The sequence below is a fragment of the Ammodytes marinus genome, assembly GCF_949987685.1.
Source record: "Ammodytes marinus genome assembly, chromosome: 8".
Classification (NCBI taxonomy): Eukaryota; Metazoa; Chordata; class Actinopteri; order Uranoscopiformes; family Ammodytidae; genus Ammodytes; species Ammodytes marinus.
Window position 1 is genome coordinate 30,044,239 of NC_137212.1, and position 19,182 is coordinate 30,063,420.

General features: G+C 46.4%; 1 protein-coding gene across 1 annotated transcript in view; it reads right to left on the reverse strand.

Moving 5' to 3' along the window:
* Nucleotides 1-19,182, reverse strand: part of naaladl2 (N-acetylated alpha-linked acidic dipeptidase like 2) — a gene marked incomplete at both ends in the record, with an annotated part of 343,065 nt that overhangs the window by 129,123 nt on the left and 194,760 nt on the right. Inside the window, one exon of the mRNA XM_080032883.1 lies at nt 14,338-14,484. Within this exon, the coding sequence (XP_079889009.1) occupies nt 14,338-14,484 (147 nt within the window). The remainder of the gene's footprint in view (nt 1-14,337; nt 14,485-19,182) is intronic.

A 19,182-nucleotide genomic window follows, 5' to 3' on the forward strand; every position in this document is an offset into this window, starting at 1 on the left:
TTTATATAGTTTTTATTACTGCATTTGATCTGGTCGTACACCCAGTCCGATTTTCGGTTCACGCGTGCATGCTCTATGGTCACATATCCGCATTGGTCGCAGATTTCAGTGTGGCGCAGCAACGTGAATTGAGAAGCCTATGGCTCCAGGTGAGGGAAGGGGAGCGGGAGCCTTGTTTGAGACAGTTGTTTGTAGTCATAATGACTGATAATGGGGCTGAACCAAAGAAAAAAAAGAAAATGCAATGAAGAAAAGCTAAAAGGGATAGTGATAGGCGGGCGGGAGGGCGTTGCCAAGCAACGTATACACAATATCACGGAGCGAACCTAGACTGCAGTGTTTACTCCTAAATGAATGAGCGGTAGCCTACTAAAACACAGTTTACTTTGCCTCACCAGCATCATCAGATGACCATTATTCATCTGAAATAGTCATTATTTACAATAACATAAACACATTACCTCATCGTGATCCATAGACTACTAACTAACTGCCATCTCACTGACACGGACTCGTTCAGCTACGTGAGAGGTGACAATGCATCAACTCATTGCAATCAGGTGTGTTTAGCACTTACTGGCATTAGTTGATGCTGTGTCACTAACCACTCTCTGGAAGTCGAAAAGAGTCCGGTGCCCTCACACTTTCAACACACGGACACGCACCATATTGCTTCCTGATTATTTGAATCTTGCTCTCCCCGCACGAGCTAGAAAACAGCTGGCGTCGTAAAAATACTACCGCTTTTGTTCAAAGGTGTCGCCAACGTGCCGACTTACTCGTAGTAGCTTTAACTTTAGCCTAGGCATCTTCATGAGTCATTTTTTTTATAAATCTTTTCAATGTCCGATTGCTCACCAACAAGGTCCCTCATCTCTGACTTCATCTTGGATTCTAAGGGGCCACTCACACTAGGGCCACGGCCCCGTGTCCGAGCTCATTTGCATACTAAAGTCTAGAACGTTTGGCTAGTGTGACCACGCCATCCGTATACCAGCACGGAACAGCCCCTTGGCCACGGCACACTTGGGAGAGGTGTGCCGTGGCCAAAGTACAGATGCTAATGAGATGACACGCGCACAAGCAAGCGCCAAGACGGCGTTCCTGACGTGAATTTATTAAGGATGCATAGTCCGTTAACGTCCGCTGCCTTACTAGTTGGCACCAGAATTGCCCGCCACTTGGACTTGTAGCTACATAAAATGTGTGAGAATTAACGTGTGTGTAGGCCTAGTTGTGGGCTAATAAAAGAGGGAGAGAGCTAAATAGGTGAGCGCAGAAAGCAAAGCAAAAAGATTTTCGTGTTTACTCACGTTCGTCAGATGATTTTTTTCTTTTTCCTCCCGTCAGCTGTCATAATACTGTCTTTACGGTGGAGACGAACCCAAAACAACACACAACGGGACTCCGCGGCCCGGTGATAAGGAAACAGTCGCCTACACTAAGGTTTAACAAGAAACTTTATAAAGACACTTAAAAAAACGATCCGTGCACATACAAAAAGTTCAGACTTGGATTACTTGATGGAGCGATCGATGTGTATAAAACCATCCGATACGTATGGTCTGATGATGGACCGTTATATTAATAATAAACAGCGTGCTGCACAAATATGAGACTGTCCACCGCGACCTATTACGTCAAGGCTACATTTTAAAAAAAAAACAATAGCTTAAGGATTCTCGTTGCTCTAATGTGGAAGTGGAATATATGATGCAAATTTGGCCGGATGAAAATATTCACAAACAGTCGTATAGCCTACAAGCAGGGACGTTGGAACTACTTTCTTAGGGGGGGTGCTGTACATTGGCCGAGGTGCAGCGCTATCAGACAAAGCAGTAGGCTACTGGTAAAATTAGCAATCTACTATAACCATGATAAAATAGCCTATTTATATTTAAAATAATTTGATTAGAATTAAGCTATTAAAACTAACTATAAAAGCAAATAACATTTAAGAATTTTCCAACGTATCCTTATAGCCTTTAAAAAAAATCATGAATTTGAAGGACGTAGGTTTTGATTAAACTTTGGGTTGTGACAATTTATAAGTGGGGGTCTGGGGGTACTCCGCCAGAATTTTTTGAGCATTACATGCTTAATTTCCTGTATTCTGGTGAATTTTTATTCACCAATTTGTTCCTTTTCTGCATAGCCTACATTTGTATTCTTGAGCCCCGGCTCTGTGATCGGTGAATGATAACCGGGGCAGTGCACGTCACGTTGTCGAGGGGAAGGCTTCCGCGATCTCCGTTAGTTTCAGTTTACAGCCGACAAAGTTACAATCACAACGACCGCATAGACAGCGCATGGACAGCGTTTTAATGAAGCCTCTCATTCTTATTATCATAAGGGCATTGAAGCAAATTATGAAATCTAAATTACGGCGGCCCTGCTGGTGCGTAAAAGGACAGCGCAGTTGGCAATCTCTCCTCAGCAGTGCAAGCCACAGCAAAAGCCCATCGCACAGCCGATTCCTGCCTCTGACACATTGACTCGCAACATAATGACTCAAGGCTTTGCATTGGCTTTGGCGATTTCCCGCGTCTCTTTTTTCTCTCCACACAAAGCATTCTCTCTCCCATTGCACACACGCATGCCCCGGCCGCTTTTGAGAGCACAGCCAGTGTTGGTTCCACCCGAAAAAATAAAATAAACACAACTTGGACACAGGCCCTGAAGCTGAATGGCCGCTCTGGTAACGGGCATTACTGGACGCCGAATACTAGACCCCGAATATAAGACGACCCGACTTTTTTACGACATTATGAAGTGTTAATATGTTCGCCTTTACTTGATGCATGCGCGCTCACCGGCCGGCGGGGACACAATTCTTATCAGCGGTAACTTGGCACGATACCGGCACACACCTTGGAGGAGCAGGTGCACAGGTGAACGTTGCATCCTGTCAGCGCGTCTCTCTCTCTCTTTCTCTTTCTCTCTCCAACCTGTGGTAGGGCGTTTAGCAGACTGGATTTTTAATGATAACCTAATGCTCATTAGTGTGCGCCCCTCAGCACTCTCACCTACCGAAGTGCGCATGGGAAGGCGGGGCACAACCGTAATCTCGTCCTGGGCACGGTGAAGAAATGCGACGGGCATATAAATAATCTATAGCCTATATAGTATTTAGCCTATAAGCTATATATAATAGTGTATATATTGATGCTCTGTCAAGTTGATGTGAGGGAGCAGGAGATGGGAAAGAGGACATAGGCTATGCGATTGTTTACAGAGCAATCGCGGGAGCACAGGGCAAAGTGTAGGGGGGCGGAGAGGGGGTGCAGGCGGTGGTGAGGGGGGGGTGCGCACCCCCCGCACCCCTACTTCCAACGTCCCTGCCTACAAGTAGACTACGCTCCAAATCCTAAACGCGCACGGTGACGCAGGCAAGGTGCAATCGTGCCCAGGCCACGAGCAGTGTGACCACGGGCCAGCTGGGGGAGTGGGGAGGGGGGGAATCGTGCTGAATCTTCCTGCAGCACGGAACAGGCAAACGGCCCTAGTGTGAGTGGGCCCTAAGCTAGACTTTCTGTGTCTTACTGAGACTTGACAACAGCCTCCATCTCAACCATGCACTCCCTCCCGGGGTTGTTTACATCTGCAAATCCCACACTTCCGGGAGAGGAGGCGGTCTCGCACTGATCTATCGCGAGAAACCCTGATATAAGGTTGTACATCTGCCCCACTATCCCCGTGTTAAATTACATGTATACTATCCCTGGCTCATATGTTTTGGTTCTGTCCCAGACTCCACAGTTTCTGGTCAAGCGTGTTTGTTATTCAGATGTCTACGGCCACATCCTCCATCCCAACCCAGAAACAGCCGTTCTGGGCTGGTCACAACAACTAGAGACTTTAAAGCGGCTACGAGTAACATTTAAATATCTTTTAAACAGCCTCATGTTTCCTCTGATAATCATAAATTACCTTTAACAGCAAACGAGACCATCAGTGCAAAGAAAGAAGTTTTTATATCGTTTTTATTACTGCTTTTGGTCTGGTCGCACACCCAGTCCGATTTTCGGTTCGCTCGTGCAGGCTCTATGGTCACATACCCGTATTGGTCACAGATTTCAGTGTGGCGCTGCAACGCCATTTGAGAAGCCTATCCCTCCAGGTGAGGGAAGGGGAGCGGGAGCCTTGTTTGAGACAGTTATTTGTCGTCATAATGACTGATAACGGGGCTGAACCATCAAAGAAAAAAAAAGAGAATGCAATGAAGAAAAGCTAAAAGGGAGAGTGATATAGGCTACGGGCGGGACGAGGGCGTTGCCAAGCAACGTGTATACAATTTCACGAGAGCGAAACTAGACTGCAGTGTTTACTCCTAAATGAATGAGCAGTTGGTACTAACACAAAGTTTGCTTTGCTTCACCATCATCAGATAACCATTATCTGAAATAGTCATTATTTACATCAACAACACAAACACATTACCTCATCGTGATCCATACTAACTGCCGTCTCTCGTTCATTCGCTTTCTGTGAGGACACGTAATCTTTCAGCTCCGTGAGAGAGAGTAGTTAGGTGACACTGCATTAACTCATTGCAATCAGGTGTGTGTAGCACTGACTGGCATTAGTTGATGCAGTGTCAAAACCACTCTCACGGAGCCGAAAAGAGTCCTCACACTTTCAACACACGGACATGCACTATATTGCGCCCTTCTCAGTTCACACTCGCACGCCTGGCACGAGCTAGAAAACAGCTTTGCGGCAGCGGGCGTCGTAAAAATACTACCGCTTTTGTCCAAAGGGGACGCCAACGTGCCATGTTACTCGTAGTGGCTTTAAGTCATTTGAAAGCTCTGTCGATCCAGTATGGGATGGTGATCACAAAAAAAAATATTCTTAAAGATCTCCTATTATACTACTTTTCTGGTCTTAATTTCTCATTAATGACTCCTATAGAGCAACCTGACACGAATCACAGCACAAAAAAACTATGTAGATTTTCGGGAAACTCTTCCTCTCATCTGGGCGATTTCAGCATTCTCTGTCAACACTGGGCTTCGTCCTTCTCCGCCCCCTCGCCCCCCCTCCTGCAAACCCCACTCCGTTGTGTGATTGGTCACCTTCCGGAACAGGGCTGTACAGTGCGACAGTTTTGATCGCATTTGCTATTGAAATTGATCACGTGCAATGATGAATACAAGTCCACTTGCACTAGTGCGACAGGTTGCTAATGAGGAGAGGCTGTCTTTGAGACACAGAGGAGCGATGCACAACACTGCTTAGAGGGCTCTACATTAACACTCTCCAAATGCGGGTAAATGTAGTCTTAAGGCCTTTGCACACCGGGCGCGTTTTATTCGTGCGATTAATCCGTTAATTAACCAGCGCCGTCATTTCGCATCGCGAATTTGCGTTTTTATTTTTTCGAACTGAGTTCGATTTTTCTGGGACGTCGCTTCTAAAGTGAGACGCGACAAAATTCACATTTCAAAACATTCGCTTTTACGTTGTGTTTATTCGCGTCGCGCCCGGTGTGCAAAGGCCTTTAGGCAAGTAAGTTATTGAGTCCGCCCTCCACTTTGGCTGGTGAAAGATGTGTGCTCGGGATCTGTGCTCGTGAGGCGATTCTAGCATCTAATAAACTTCACCAACGGTAATAACCGGAAGGAGACGGCTCTTAACATTAACACAGTTAAGTTAGCGTGTGTGCAAACAGAACATTTCCTGTGCGCCTTCACATTAAAAGCCTGTTACTAGCCAAACGTGAGTTGACTTTTATTTTGAAGTCGGTAAGAACAGGGAGTTAGCGCTTTACAGCACTGCAGTGTTCTAGCTAGAAAGGCAACTCATTCAGCTGCAGAGAGCAGTCAACAGTAGTCTATTTAAACAACGTTTGAATAAGCCACTGAAGAACTACTCCCAACACATTCACAACAACCTATTTAATTTATCCTAAATTGTACCAATATTATACTTATTTATCTAATAGGCTATGTTTAATTTTTTAAAGTTTGGTTTTAATAACAGAAGGACATTTTCTAAAAAAAATATTATTATTAATATAATAATTATATGTATCTACCAAAAATATATAGATATAGATATTATTTTTATGGGGAGAAATGATTCTGAATCAGCAAAAAATTGCAATTGGCAAGTTAGATTCTTTTGTCTAAATTGCAATCCCCTATTTTTCTATAATTATTACTGCACACACTAGGATATAATATTAATTGAGAATCTCAAATGAGACCAAGATGACATGCTCAAAGGGAATTAGAGCGAAATGCAAGGGTTAAGGTTATGCAAGTTTTCGATCATACTTTGTGTGCTACCAAATACATTTTTGTGCTACTGATTTTTTTTGCTCGCGAGCACCAGTGCTACCACCTAAAAAAATAAGCGTACAGCCCTGCGGAATGCCTTTTTGTGTTTTTGTGTTCTTTAAAAAAAAAGAATTGTGTGTATGTTCTCAAAAAAATCAATCAATAAATGAAGTATTTGAAAATAAAAATTCTAGTGGGCAGACATAGCTGGAGCCGAATCTCTGTGTTTCCACTTCAAGGCAGTACCACAAACATCAATACTGGATTGTTGTTCATGGAAGTTATAGTAGGGGGGGGGGCAACAACATATCAAAGTTCAGTATCCGTCAACTTCTGCTTGTTTATTTTTGGAGAATGTTATATCTAAATTCTTGGGGTTTCTAGGAAATCAAATAAAGATGTCAAATTCATCAATGTGTGTTAGCTGTCATGACTCACGGCTTGGCAGTCTCTCCTCCTTCTCTATATGTGTTTTTCTCTTGTCTGTCTCTGTTGGCATGTGGGCGTAGCAGCACTCCTGGGCTGACTGCCCAAGGTGTGGATCGTTTGGCTAATCAAGGTCTCTCTACTTAAGCCTGTGGACTCCAGTCATTCAGCACCAGAGTATACTACGTACCAGAGCGGTAACTAACCCGAGTCCCAGGATATCTATGTTTATTGTTTTTCTTCTCGTCTCCAGTTGGAGTTAGTTTTAACTCTGCTCCTTTTTTCCTTCCGTGCCAGTTGCCTCCGCTGATCACCTTACCTGCTCGCCTGCCTGCGGGTTTCCGGATATCCACTTGCCTCTGCTCGCTACACCATCCAGCCGTCCAGTGACCTGCCTGCCTGCCTGCCAAATTAAACATTGTTCTTAACTGACTACCTGGTGTCCGGTCTGCTTTTGGGTTCACCTCGAGCTATCATAACAGAATACTCTGGCCAACATGGACCCAGCGGATACGGACAGGCTACACCATGCGTTGGGAGCGCAAGGCACTCTTGTGGGACAACATGAAGTGGCTCTCCGAGACGTTATCTCCTCGCTGAAGGAACTCACCGCGAACGTGGCGGCGTTGGGAGGACAGCTCCACGGAGTCGTCACACATCTAGCTCCTGGTCAACCCGACCCAGGTGCAGCACCTGTCCCTCCGCCTGCCCAAGAGCCTCGTGTCTCCACACCGGAGCGCTATGCCGGGAGTTTTGGGGTATGCAAGTCGTTTCTCCTCCAGTGCTCTTTAGTTTTTGAACTACAACCCAGCTCGTATGCCTCGGACCGAGCCAGGATTAGTTACGTCATAGGCTTACTCTCTGGACATGCTTTGACTTGGGCGTCTGCAGTGTGGGAGAGGCAGTCTGCCGTATGTTTTTCGTTTCCTAGCTTCGTAGCTGAAATGAAGAAGGTTTTTGACCACCCGGTCCGGGGTAGGGACGCTACTAAGTGCCTACTTCAACTTCGACAGGGGGCTCGCAGTGTTGCAGAATATTCGGTGGAGTTCAGGGCATTAGCAGTAGAGACGGGGTGGAACGACGAGGCGTTACAGGGGGTTTTTCTCAACGGGTTAGTTGATTCCGTTAAAGACGAGTTAGCTGTGCGAAATGAGTCAGCTGACTTAGATGAACTCGTAGCTCTAGCTATTAGACTGGACAATCGCCTCCGAGAGCGTCGTAGGGAAAAGACCGGTCGCTCTCTTGGACCCTTTCATTCCTCTTCAGCGGATGCAGGTTATGCCTCCAGCCATCGCACCAGTGAGTCGCCTGTGTTTCCTGCTCTTCCTCCTACGTCTACAGAGGAGCCCATGCAGTTGGGTCGGAACCGACTCACTCCTTCCGAGCGGAGTAGGAGATTCGTGGGTGGGTTATGCCTCTACTGTGGTGAATCTGGACATCAACGGGTTAGGTGTCCCCGCCGGTTAAACCCAAGCCCTCACTAGTCGCAGACGGGGTTCTGGTGAGTAGCACAGTATTGCCCTGTTTGCCCCGAAGACGCATTAACATTGAAGCTAGTATTTTCCTTAACGGGAATACTTATCAACTTATGGCCCTAGTTGATTCAGGTTCTGACTCCAATATACTTGACGCTAGTTTTGTGAAGCACTGTCAGATAGTCACCAGTCCCATTGCCCCACCGCTCAAGGTTAATGCACTCAATGGTGATGTTTTGGCCCTTATTTCCGAACAAACGCAGCAGTTGCCTCTCCTGTTGGCTGGCAACCACAGGGAAAGGATAACGTTCCATGTTATGCCCTCCAAACATGCTCCCTTAGTGCTCGGGCTTCCGTGGCTACAGGTACATAACCCGGTGATTGACTGGGCCACTGGAAAGATACCTAGTTGGAGCTCTTTCTACCATGCTACATGTCTCAGATCAGCGCAGCCCCCAAGTTCCGTTAAGGAGTGTGTTGCCTCCCCAGAACCCCCTGACTTGTCCTCTGTTCCTCGGGAGTATCACGACCTGGTCGAGGTGTTCAGCAAGCACCGGGCCTTATCCTTACCTCCTCACAGACCTTACGACTGCGCCATCGACCTGCTGCCTGGCGCCACCTATCCCACCAGCCGGCTCTACAATATCTCAGCTCCGGAACGCGAGTCCATGGAGAAATACATCACGGATTTGTTGGACTCAGGTATTATCCGCTCTTCCTCCTCTCCATTAGGAGCTGGTTTTTTCTTTGTGGCTAAGAAGGATAAGACTCTGAGACCATGTATTGACTTTCGGGGTTTGAACAATATTACGGTAAAGAACAAATATCCCCTGCCACTGATTAACTCTGCTTTTGATCCACTCCATGGGGCTACTGTTTTTTCTAAGTTGGATTTACGCAACGCCTATCATTTGGTCCGCATCAGGGAGGGGGATGAGTGGAAGACTGCGTTTAACACCCCTTTAGGTCACTTTGAGTACCTAGTCATGCCATTTGGTCTTACCAATGCCCCAGCAGTTTTCCAAGCCCTGATAAATGACGTGCTTAGGGACTACTTGAACCACTCTGTGTTTGTCTACCTTGATGATATCCTGATTTTTTCCCGCAACATTGAGGAGCACGTTGTACACGTGCGCCAGGTCCTCCAGAGGTTGTTGGAGAATAAACTGTTTGTTAAACAAGAGAAGTGTGAGTTCCATGTTTCCTCAGTGTCGTTCCTGGGGTACATCCTGGAGTGCGGACAGGTGCGGGCCGACCCAGCCAAGGTCCTGGCAGTTACGGAATGGCCGCAGCCTGGCTCACGGAAGCAGCTCCAGAGATTCTTGGGCTTCGCCAACTTCTACAGACGGTTCGTGAGAAACTACAGCCAGGTAGTAGCCCCACTCACTAAGCTAACCTCTCCGTCTGTTCCATTTGTCTGGTCGCCTGCAGCCGAGGATGCATTCTGCGAGCTTAAGAGACACTTCTCCTCAGCTCCCATCCTGGTGCAGCCCGACCCAGCTCGTCAGTTCGTCATCGAGGTGGACGCTTCGGATCTGGGAGTGGGAGCTGTATTGTCGCAGAGAGCCGAAGGAGACAACAAGCTTCATCCCTGTTCCTTCTTCTCCAAGAAGCTGTCCCCTGCGGAGAGGAACTACGACGTCGGCAACAGAGAGTTGCTAGCCGTTAAGCTGGCTCTGGAGGAGTGGCGTCACTGGCTGGAGGGTGCGGCGTCTCCGTTTACGGTATGGACAGATCACAGGAACCTGGCTTACATTCAGACTGCTAAACGGTTAAATTCCCGCCAAGCACGTTGGGCTCTGTTTTTTGGTCGGTTTAACTTTAACCTCACGTTTAGACCTGGTAGCAAGAATGTTAAACCTGATGCCCTCTCCAGACAGTTCAACCCTGATAACGGCAGTCCCTCAGTTCCGGATACTATTCTTCCCCAGTCCTGCCAGGTGGGCTCTCTAACGTGGGAGATTGAGTCCGTGGTTAAGGGAGCTCTCCAAGGGGACCCCGGTCCTGGGGGTGGGCCTCCGGGTTGTCTGTTTGTACCTGTTCCTGTTCGTCCTCAGGTGCTGAAGTGGGGTCACACTTCACGTTTCGCCTGTCATCCTGGAGTTTCCCGTACCCTGGCCCTGATCCAACGCCACTTCTGGTGGCCGTCCGTCGCTGCCGACACGCGCGAGTATGTGAAGGCGTGTACCATCTGCGCTCGTGGCAAGTCGACTTATCGCCCCCCAGCCGGGTTCCTGCATCCGCTCCCTGTGCCTGGTCGCCCGTGGTCGCCCATAGCTCTGGACTTCGTTACTGGATTACCACCGTCCGAAGGTAATGACACCATACTAACAATTGTGGATCGTTTCTCCAAGGCGGTGCATTTTGTGGCCCTCCCCAAACTGCCCTCGGCTGCGGAGACTGCTGAGCTGGTGGTTAACCATGTGTTCCGGATTCATGGGATCCCCCTGGACATTGTCTCGGATCGAGGGCCTCAGTTCACCTCTCAAGTGTGGAAAGCGTTTTGCCAGGTGTTGGGGGCCTCCGTCAGTCTTTCCTCCGGTCATCATCCCCAGTCCAATGGCCAGACCGAGAGGGCAAATCAGGACCTGGAGACGGTTCTGAGATGCATCTGCGCTCACAACCCAGCGTCGTGGAGCTCGCATCTCACCTGGGTTGAATACTCGCACAACTCCCTGACGTCGGCTGCTACAGGTATGACACCATTTGAAGCATCTCTGGGCTACTTACCACCTCTCTTTCCCACTCAGGAGAGCGAGATCGCCGTGCCCTCTGTTCAGCACAACGTGCGTAGGATCCGCAGGATCTGGAGGGATTCCAGAGCGGCTCTCCTGCGTACTAGGGAACAGAATCAGAGGTTGGCTGATCGGCGGCAGATCCCTGCGCCCGTGTACGTACCTGGCCAAAGGGTTTGGCTTTGCTCCAGGGACATTCCCCTTAGTGTCGAGTCCAAGAAGCTTTCTCCCCGGTACATAGGGCCATTTGAGGTCGACAAGGTCATTAACTCAGCTGCCATTCGCATTAAGCTGCCCCAGTCCCTCAGGATTCACCCCACTTTTCACATCTCCCAGCTTAAGCCAGTGACTGTTAGTGAGTTGTGCCCGCCTACCGTCGCCCCACCACCCCCCCAGTCTTATTGATGGTCACCCGGCCTTCACGGTCAGCCGGGTTATGGATGTTCGGCGCAGGGGGAGGGGTTTTCAATATTTGGTGGACTGGGAAGGTTATGGTCCAGAGGAGAGAAGCTGGATCGCCAGGGGCCTGATCCTGGACCCCGCACTCCTCCGGGAGTTCTATGCCAAACACCCAGATAAGCCTGGTAGACCTCCTGGAGGCGGTCATTGAGGGGGGGGGGGGTACTGTCATGACTCACGGCTTGGCAGTCTCTCCTCCTTCTCTATATGTGTTTTTCTCTTGTCTGTCTCTGACCCTGTTTCCACCTGGCATTAATATGTGGTTTTTAGGATCCGATCGCGCTAACTACAGGTGGAAACACGCTCAATGCGCATTGAATGCGCATTGAAATTATCCACATTCGGAGGTGGTTTGAGACCACTTATCCACATACCCATTAACAGTGGAAACGCGTATGCGCATCTCATACACATTAGACCCCGCCCACTCAACTGCGGCGAGTGACTGGGCGGAAACGCGTACTCATTCACGCGACAATTCACGTCATAAAAGCGCACCGTTGCAGGTAAACAGACAACAGAAAACAGAAAACATTGAAGATGGAGTGTATAAGCGGAAATGATGTACGAGCTGATTTCCATACAGCGCGGGGAATTCGAATCCGGATCGCAAACGCGCATAGAAGACGCATTGTTAAGGCCAGGTGTGAACAAGCATATTACATTTACATATAACGATCGGATTCCTCAGAACCACATATTAATGCCAGGTGGAAACAGGGTCTCTGTTGGCATGTGGGCGTGGCAGCACTCCTGGGCTGACTGCCCAAGGTGTGGATCGTTTGGCTAATCAAGGTCTCTCTACTTAAGCCTGTGGACTCCAGTCATTCAGCACCAGAGTATACTACGTACCAGAACGGTAACTAACCCGAGTCCCAGGATATCTATGTTTATTGTTTTTCTTCTCGTCTCCAGTTGGAGTTAGTTTTAACTCTGCTCCTTTTTTCCTTCCGTGCCAGTTGCCTCTGCTGATCACCTTACCTGCTCGCCTGCCTGCGGGTTTCCGGATATCCACTTGCCTCTGCTCGCTACACCATCCAGCCGTCCAGTGACCTGCCTGCCTGCCTGCCAAATTAAACATTGTTCTTAACTGACTACCTGGTGTCCGGTCTGCTTTTGGGTTCACCTCGAGCTATCATAACATTAGCCTCAAATCCTGCATTCTGCTAGTAGTGCCTCGGGGTTTGACGAAAAAGCACAGATATGTTACAAAGTATTAGAATTAGTATTGAGGCCCAAATGGATTGACGTTTGGATTTTGAGGTAGGTCTATTGTAATAAATGGCTGAACATGCACCAAGTGTGTTTTGAGGCGCAGCCAACTGTCTTGAAGTAACGCTTCTACTCCAAAATGCTAAACCAATCTGACACCTGCAGTGTGCCATAGAAGCATCAAATAGCTTCTTGTGGACAGGTGTTGGAATTGAAAGAAGGCAGGTCTCTGTTTGCTGGTATGCGGATCGTAGCTCGATCACGGCCAGCGATCAACCTTAAAGGTCCCATATTATGCTAAATGCACTTTTTAAATGTGTTCCAACATATCCATGCGTCCACGGTGTGCCTAGAGACTGCCAAAATATCAAAAAAAATAACAATCTCTCCTTTTCTCACTCTCCCCTTTTCTGAAACCCCCACCCCTCCCCCCAAAAACACTCCAGTCAGAATTATCCCCTTTTCTGACCTCACAAACCGTAAAGCCAGAAGCTTCCACTGTGCAGCCCACACCCCTATTTCTTATTGGTCCACGGCCCTGACAGACAGAGGGCGAGGCGTATCTGGCTTCGCTTCCGGACAGGGGGCGGGGGGAGCTCAAAGATTGTATATTTACGAGGGGACCTGCAACTCTTTTTTAAAAAATAGGCCATTGTGAGATTAGCTGAACATCAGCATAGTACAATAAATTATCTGAAAGTTTTTTTCAGCAAACAATTAAAGAAAAACGTATTAGGGACCACTAAGACCATATAATATGGTGTATAATAGAACCGAAAAGTGTATAATATGGGAGCTTTAAAGAAGCAATAGGCCAGCACAAGTTTACCTCCCAGCCACTTTAGGGATGCACCAATCCACTATTTTTAGTTCCGATCCGATTCCAATATCTGGGTTTTGGGAAACCCAATGTTTTCATAGTCACTTCCAGGCAGGATGTCCACTCAAATTGTATGGATGTACAACATCTACACATCTCCCAATATTAATACAACTGTGCAAAACTTGCAAGGACAGAAATAATGTAACTGGAAAATGTGTCTATTACAATCCTTTTTCAACAGTTTGTAACAACTGTTTGTAAGCAAAAACAAACTAAAAGAGGTACTAAGACATCTGTTAACTAACAATAAACATATTCACACCTGAAAAGAGGATTTCTGGGAACAGTATTTAATATTAGAAGCGATCCTGGCATTGCAACCAAATTCCACGGGTAATCAGGTACTACGTAAATATAAACTTTGATATATATATCTTTGAGAGAGAAGTATAAATACATAGTCAGAAAAAAGACATCTTTCTTCTCAACATGCAGTATCCCCAGGAGACATTCTAACCACTCTCCAAAAATTAACATTTAAAAACTATGAAAATACACTGGCCCCCCTACTATAAGTGGGGTTTTGCATAATGTGTGAGCTCTGTGATGTGTATCTGTTGCTCAGTGTGGAACTGATGTTAAATATTGTATTAAATCTAAATAATATGTTTAATCTTGGAGGCTACATATGGTTGTTCTCACGTCCAGTCCCAGATGGGCCAGAACTGGACAAATGTTGTCTTTTCTTCAACATTATGATACACACAGACAGGTTTGCAGCTCCTCTACTCTGCAGCAAATCAAATTTAAGTATGACAATGCAAGGGGGGGCAGTGTGGAAACGTAGCAGGCCAAATGAAACCAGTCGAGGTTAAAAAAATAAATAACTGTTTTGTGTTGGCTTATACAGTATGTAGGCCTACCTCTTCTGCTTTGGTCTGTTCAAAGGCAAACTCCACGGTGGGCACGGCCAGTTGATTGGCAAAGAAATTCACATCTCCAGGCAACTGCAGTGAGCTGACGTTGGGTCCCGGGCAGTTTCCACCACGAATACAACTCAGCAACTGTCTCTGTAACAGAGATGAGAGAAAGATGTAAACAAAGAATATCCTCAACACGGTGGAATCAGCAGAATTCATGGGTGGAAAAAGAAGGAAGGGAGAGATAGGGTTAGTAGAGCAAAAGACACAGATAGTTACAAGTCGCTGCGGTTTTAATGGATAAAATGAGTTTTAGATAAACTCAGCCTCTGTCTCGCAATCACAGCAACGAGGTCACAACCTAATGTTAGGCATTTATTATTTGAGTTAAGATGAGTTTTTTTGTTTGTTTGAGTTATGTGCACCTCCTAGCGAGTGAATAAAATAAAAACATGAAATGCCTTTGCAGTTTCAGTGATACACACTGACTACGTTTACATGCTGTTGAGCATATTACTGAATATGAGTGCAAAGCCATGTTAAATAGCCTACACAGTGACGTCATTACGTGAGCGTGCTTGCCTTCGTGCACTGCTAACATGTCATGTGAGCATGCGCAGAATAAACGATCAGAGAGAGTTCCTGGACCAAAGAGATGATGGCGGATGTATGTGTTTTTTTCTCCTGTGAATATCAGCCACTAGATGGTGGTAGCTAACCACTTTAGATGACTGTAAGGACGCAATAGACTGCTGCAGAAATGTCTAGCGCAGGGGCGGCCAACCCGCGGCTCGCGAGCCGCATAGGGCTCTTTGCCCAGCTTCGTGCGGCTCTTCAGTTCATATCAAATTATGTGATTATAATTTATTTTTTTATTTATTTTTTTATAGCCTACTTTTTTTTTGTGGGCCTATGTGTGTGCATGTTCGCAAACGTTTCATGCGGCTCTTACGTTCGTTTTACATGTTGTCTATTATTTCATTTTTTATTGTATTAATGTGTAGGCCCTATGTGTATGCCTGTTCGCAAATGTTTAATCGAGGACGCAACATAACGTTCGCAAACGTTTGGTGCGGACGCAACATAAAACTGCCCGCTCAGCTTGGAGGGAGGTTTTCCGTATTTGTGTCAAGTTCGTTCCGAAACAGAGTGGGAGAGTTCATATTTTTTGTTGAACGTTATGCCAAGCCATTCTGCCTTATATGCCAGGTGTCATTTGCGCATTTCAAGGCTTCAAATCTTCAGCGCCACTTCAGCTCTCTCCATGCTAAAAGTAAGTCCCACAAAGCAACATGCAAAGTAAGAGAAAAACGCTATTTTAAATTGTTATATTTTTGTTTGTGGACTTGGTTGAACTGAGAGTTTGTGTGTGAGGCAGTGCACACAATGTTCATTGTTGAAAATGACTGCCCTGTCGTCTTTAGTCCAGTCCTGTCATTATCACAGGGGCGGCCTTAACGATCTGGGGGCCCGTTTCAAATCCTAGTGTGGGGTCCCCTGTTTTTTTTTTTTTTTTTTTTTTTAATAAATAATGCTTGTGCATGCATGTGCAAGCTCCCCGCGAAAATAAAAACGCCCCCCCCCCCCCCTGAAATCTTACTGGCCACCCCAGTGGCCCCCCCAGTTCAAATGTTATTTTTTATTTTCATTTTATTTTTTTAATTACATTTTTTTCCTGATATGTATCCTAGTTCAGAGATTATGTGTATTTTTTTTTCTTTCTTAACTTTTTTTGATAGGTAGTTGCCAAGTTCATCACACAAACACTCCAATCCACTGATATGAGATCAGTTTGCAATTTTCAATTACTAAATTAATGGTAGGACTGTGGCCACTAGAACTGGTCTCTGGTCAGCAAAGGTCTTGAAAACAGCATACCCATGCATGTGTATAGGCACGTGTCCTAGCAGATTTTTGAAATCTGAATACAAAAATTAAAGTTTGTAGTTAGTGAGTGTAACATGTTCTTAGCAAGGGCAGACTTTCATAAATAAAGGTTTATTTTTCTAGCAAGATATTTGGTCAAAAGCTAGTGGTCATCCGTCTCTCTGTCCAGTTGTTAGGCATCTGGCTGCTAGCAAGTTATGTTGTCTTGCTAATTTTACTATTCATCTGAGCTGAAATAAATATTTACTTTTTCCTTTATTATCTTCGCGAGAATGCACCAGAATGCTTAGATTACATGTTAAAAACACAAAAAAATCTTCTGGGGGGGGGATGCCCCCAGACCCCCCTTCAGGGGTTTAGTTTTCTGACAAACATTACAATGGATACTAACATGATTTGGGCATTTGGGATTATAAATCATCTTTGAATTGGTTGTACAGCATATCACATGCTATTCATTCAGGGGTGCGATGGCCACCCCACTCTAACTCTGTGGCCCACCTTGGCCACCCCCAGTCAAAATTTCCTGGAATCGCCACTATGTGTACCCGTGTGTACCCGTGTGTACGATGTGGCTCTTTGCAGTAACACAGTAAACAATGTGGCTCTTTGTCTCTGACTGGTTGGCCACCCCTGGTCTAGCGTAACAGGTTATGGGCCCAGTCAGGGCCCGTGTCCACCTAACGCCTTTTTCCAGCGTTAAACGCTGGCTGTGCGCTCGGGAGTGTGTCTACTGAGCGTTTTTTACGACTGCTTTTTTCGACCGCTTTTTTCAAGCGTATTATGAGCTGGGAGAGAGAGTGCTGTGATCGGGGGAGAGAAAATGCTGATCGTCACCTGCCAGTCAGACCTATCGACACTGGTTTAACTCTTTAGGCTTGCTGTTTTCTATTTAAATCGTTACATTGTAATATGAGTAGTCTTATGAAACAGAGAATACTTTCCACCATCCTCTGTTTGGATGAGGAGTTATCGAGGCTCCTGCAAACACACACGGAGCAAGTTGTAGGCTGATGTGTGCGCATGAAACGATCCGTAGGAGATAAAAAATACAGATAATCAAGTGTTCGCCTAATCTGCTCCCACAAACAGGCTCTCCTCCCTCTGTTCTGGTCATTTTAAGTCACTATTTTCGTACAGTTTCGGGTAAACAGAGACGGAAAAAGCAGTTTCTCTTCCGTCTTCTTTGTTGCCAAGGCGACGAGTCCCGACGATCTACTATCTGATTGGCCCTTTGAAAAAAGCGGCGGTGACGTCCCCACCGCCTTTCTGAAAAGTTAAACTTTTTTCAACTTGCAAATCTCGACGCGGCCGCACAAAAAGACAAAAAACGCTCGAAAAAAAACGCTGGGCGCTGCGCCTTTTCTCAGAGCGGCCGCCTTTTGCCGAGGCGGCCGCTTCTCATTGGGAATCAATTGAAAAAAGGCGCTTGCGGTGGGAAAAAGGCGTTAGGTGGACACGGGCCCTCAAGCAGGCTAAAGGTGGTTCAGACTTTTATTCAACGGCGATGAGAAAAACTATGAGCTCTGGGAAGTTAAGTTATTAGTCAATGGTTACATTGAAATTTGTCTTTCCGCATATCCCCTCTCAAGTTACCACACTTCGGAGGGGGTCAAAGCGCAGGGTCAGCCATAGTACAGCGCCACTGGAGCAGTTTGGGGTTAATTGTCTTTCTCAAGTGGTAGAGATGATGGGCACTGTAGACGTAATACCGGCCACTACTAGTTTTACAACTAACACCCTCCTGTCCGGTGCCGGAGATCGAACCAGCGACCTCATGGTTACTGGTCGGCCACCTTTCCTCTAGGCCATCCTACCAAACGAGGTTCCTTGTGCACAGGGAGTTACGCAGCCTCAGAGAAGTCATCACTGAGGACCCGCAGATAGACAGGGAAGACCAAGCGGCCATCACGGACGATGAGACAAAGAATGTAGAGGCATATGCAGAGGTGTTGCAATGTCTAGACAACAAGAGTTTGTCATTGGTAATGAAGGACACGAAACGTGATTGAAGAAGAGTGCTGGAGATTCTCTGTGAGCACAATGCGGGAAAGAAAAAACCCAGCGTTGTGAGTTTGTATTGTGAACTTTCTTCGCTCCATAAGGCCAGCAATGAAACTGTAACTGACTACATAATTCGAGCAGAGACTATATTCACATCATTAACATCAAGAGAGCAGACGAGCATATTAGATGGGCTTCAGATAGCAATGGTATTACAGGGGCTACCTGATTCATACAAGCCATTCATCGTGCACATCACCCAGACAAATGCAATTGTAACGTTCAGCGAGTTTTAAACAAAACCGCAAAGTTATGAGTGTACTGAAAAATATGGGAAGAGTGCCGGAAATGTAGAAGAAGAATTTGTCCTGCGTCTTGCAACACTTACTTTGCTTGCTTGTTTGTATGCTTTTGTGTAGCTCGTTCTGTCTCTCCTGTGCTGCTTCATGTACTATTGTCATGTCGACTTTTTGTTTGTTAGTTGTGCATGTACTGTCTGCTTTGGTGGGCTACTGCCTCCATGTCTAACATTTGATGTTGCTCTAAGTCCTAGTCTACCTATTTAATTTGTGTTTCTCTGATGCTGACTCTTGTTTGTCCTGCATGCTCTATGTATTTTAATGCTTGAACTACTGAATACTTGTGGTTATAATTAATGTTTTATCTGTTGCTTGACAACGTGATGAAGACTAGCGGGGCAACATGGGCATATGGAAGAGGAAGAGGAAATGAACCTGGCTGATGTCGACTGTTACACATGTGGTAAGAAGGGACACGTGGCAAGGACATGTCATGGCGGATTCCAAGCGAGAAGGGGAGAACAAAAATGGGACACACCACAGTGAGGCAGAGGGCGCGGCCGAGGACGACACCGTGACTATGTAAAGAAAGCTGATGGAGAAACTGAGGCAGAGCTGACATCGTTCTGTTTCTTTAAAATAAGTGACTGTCCGAAAC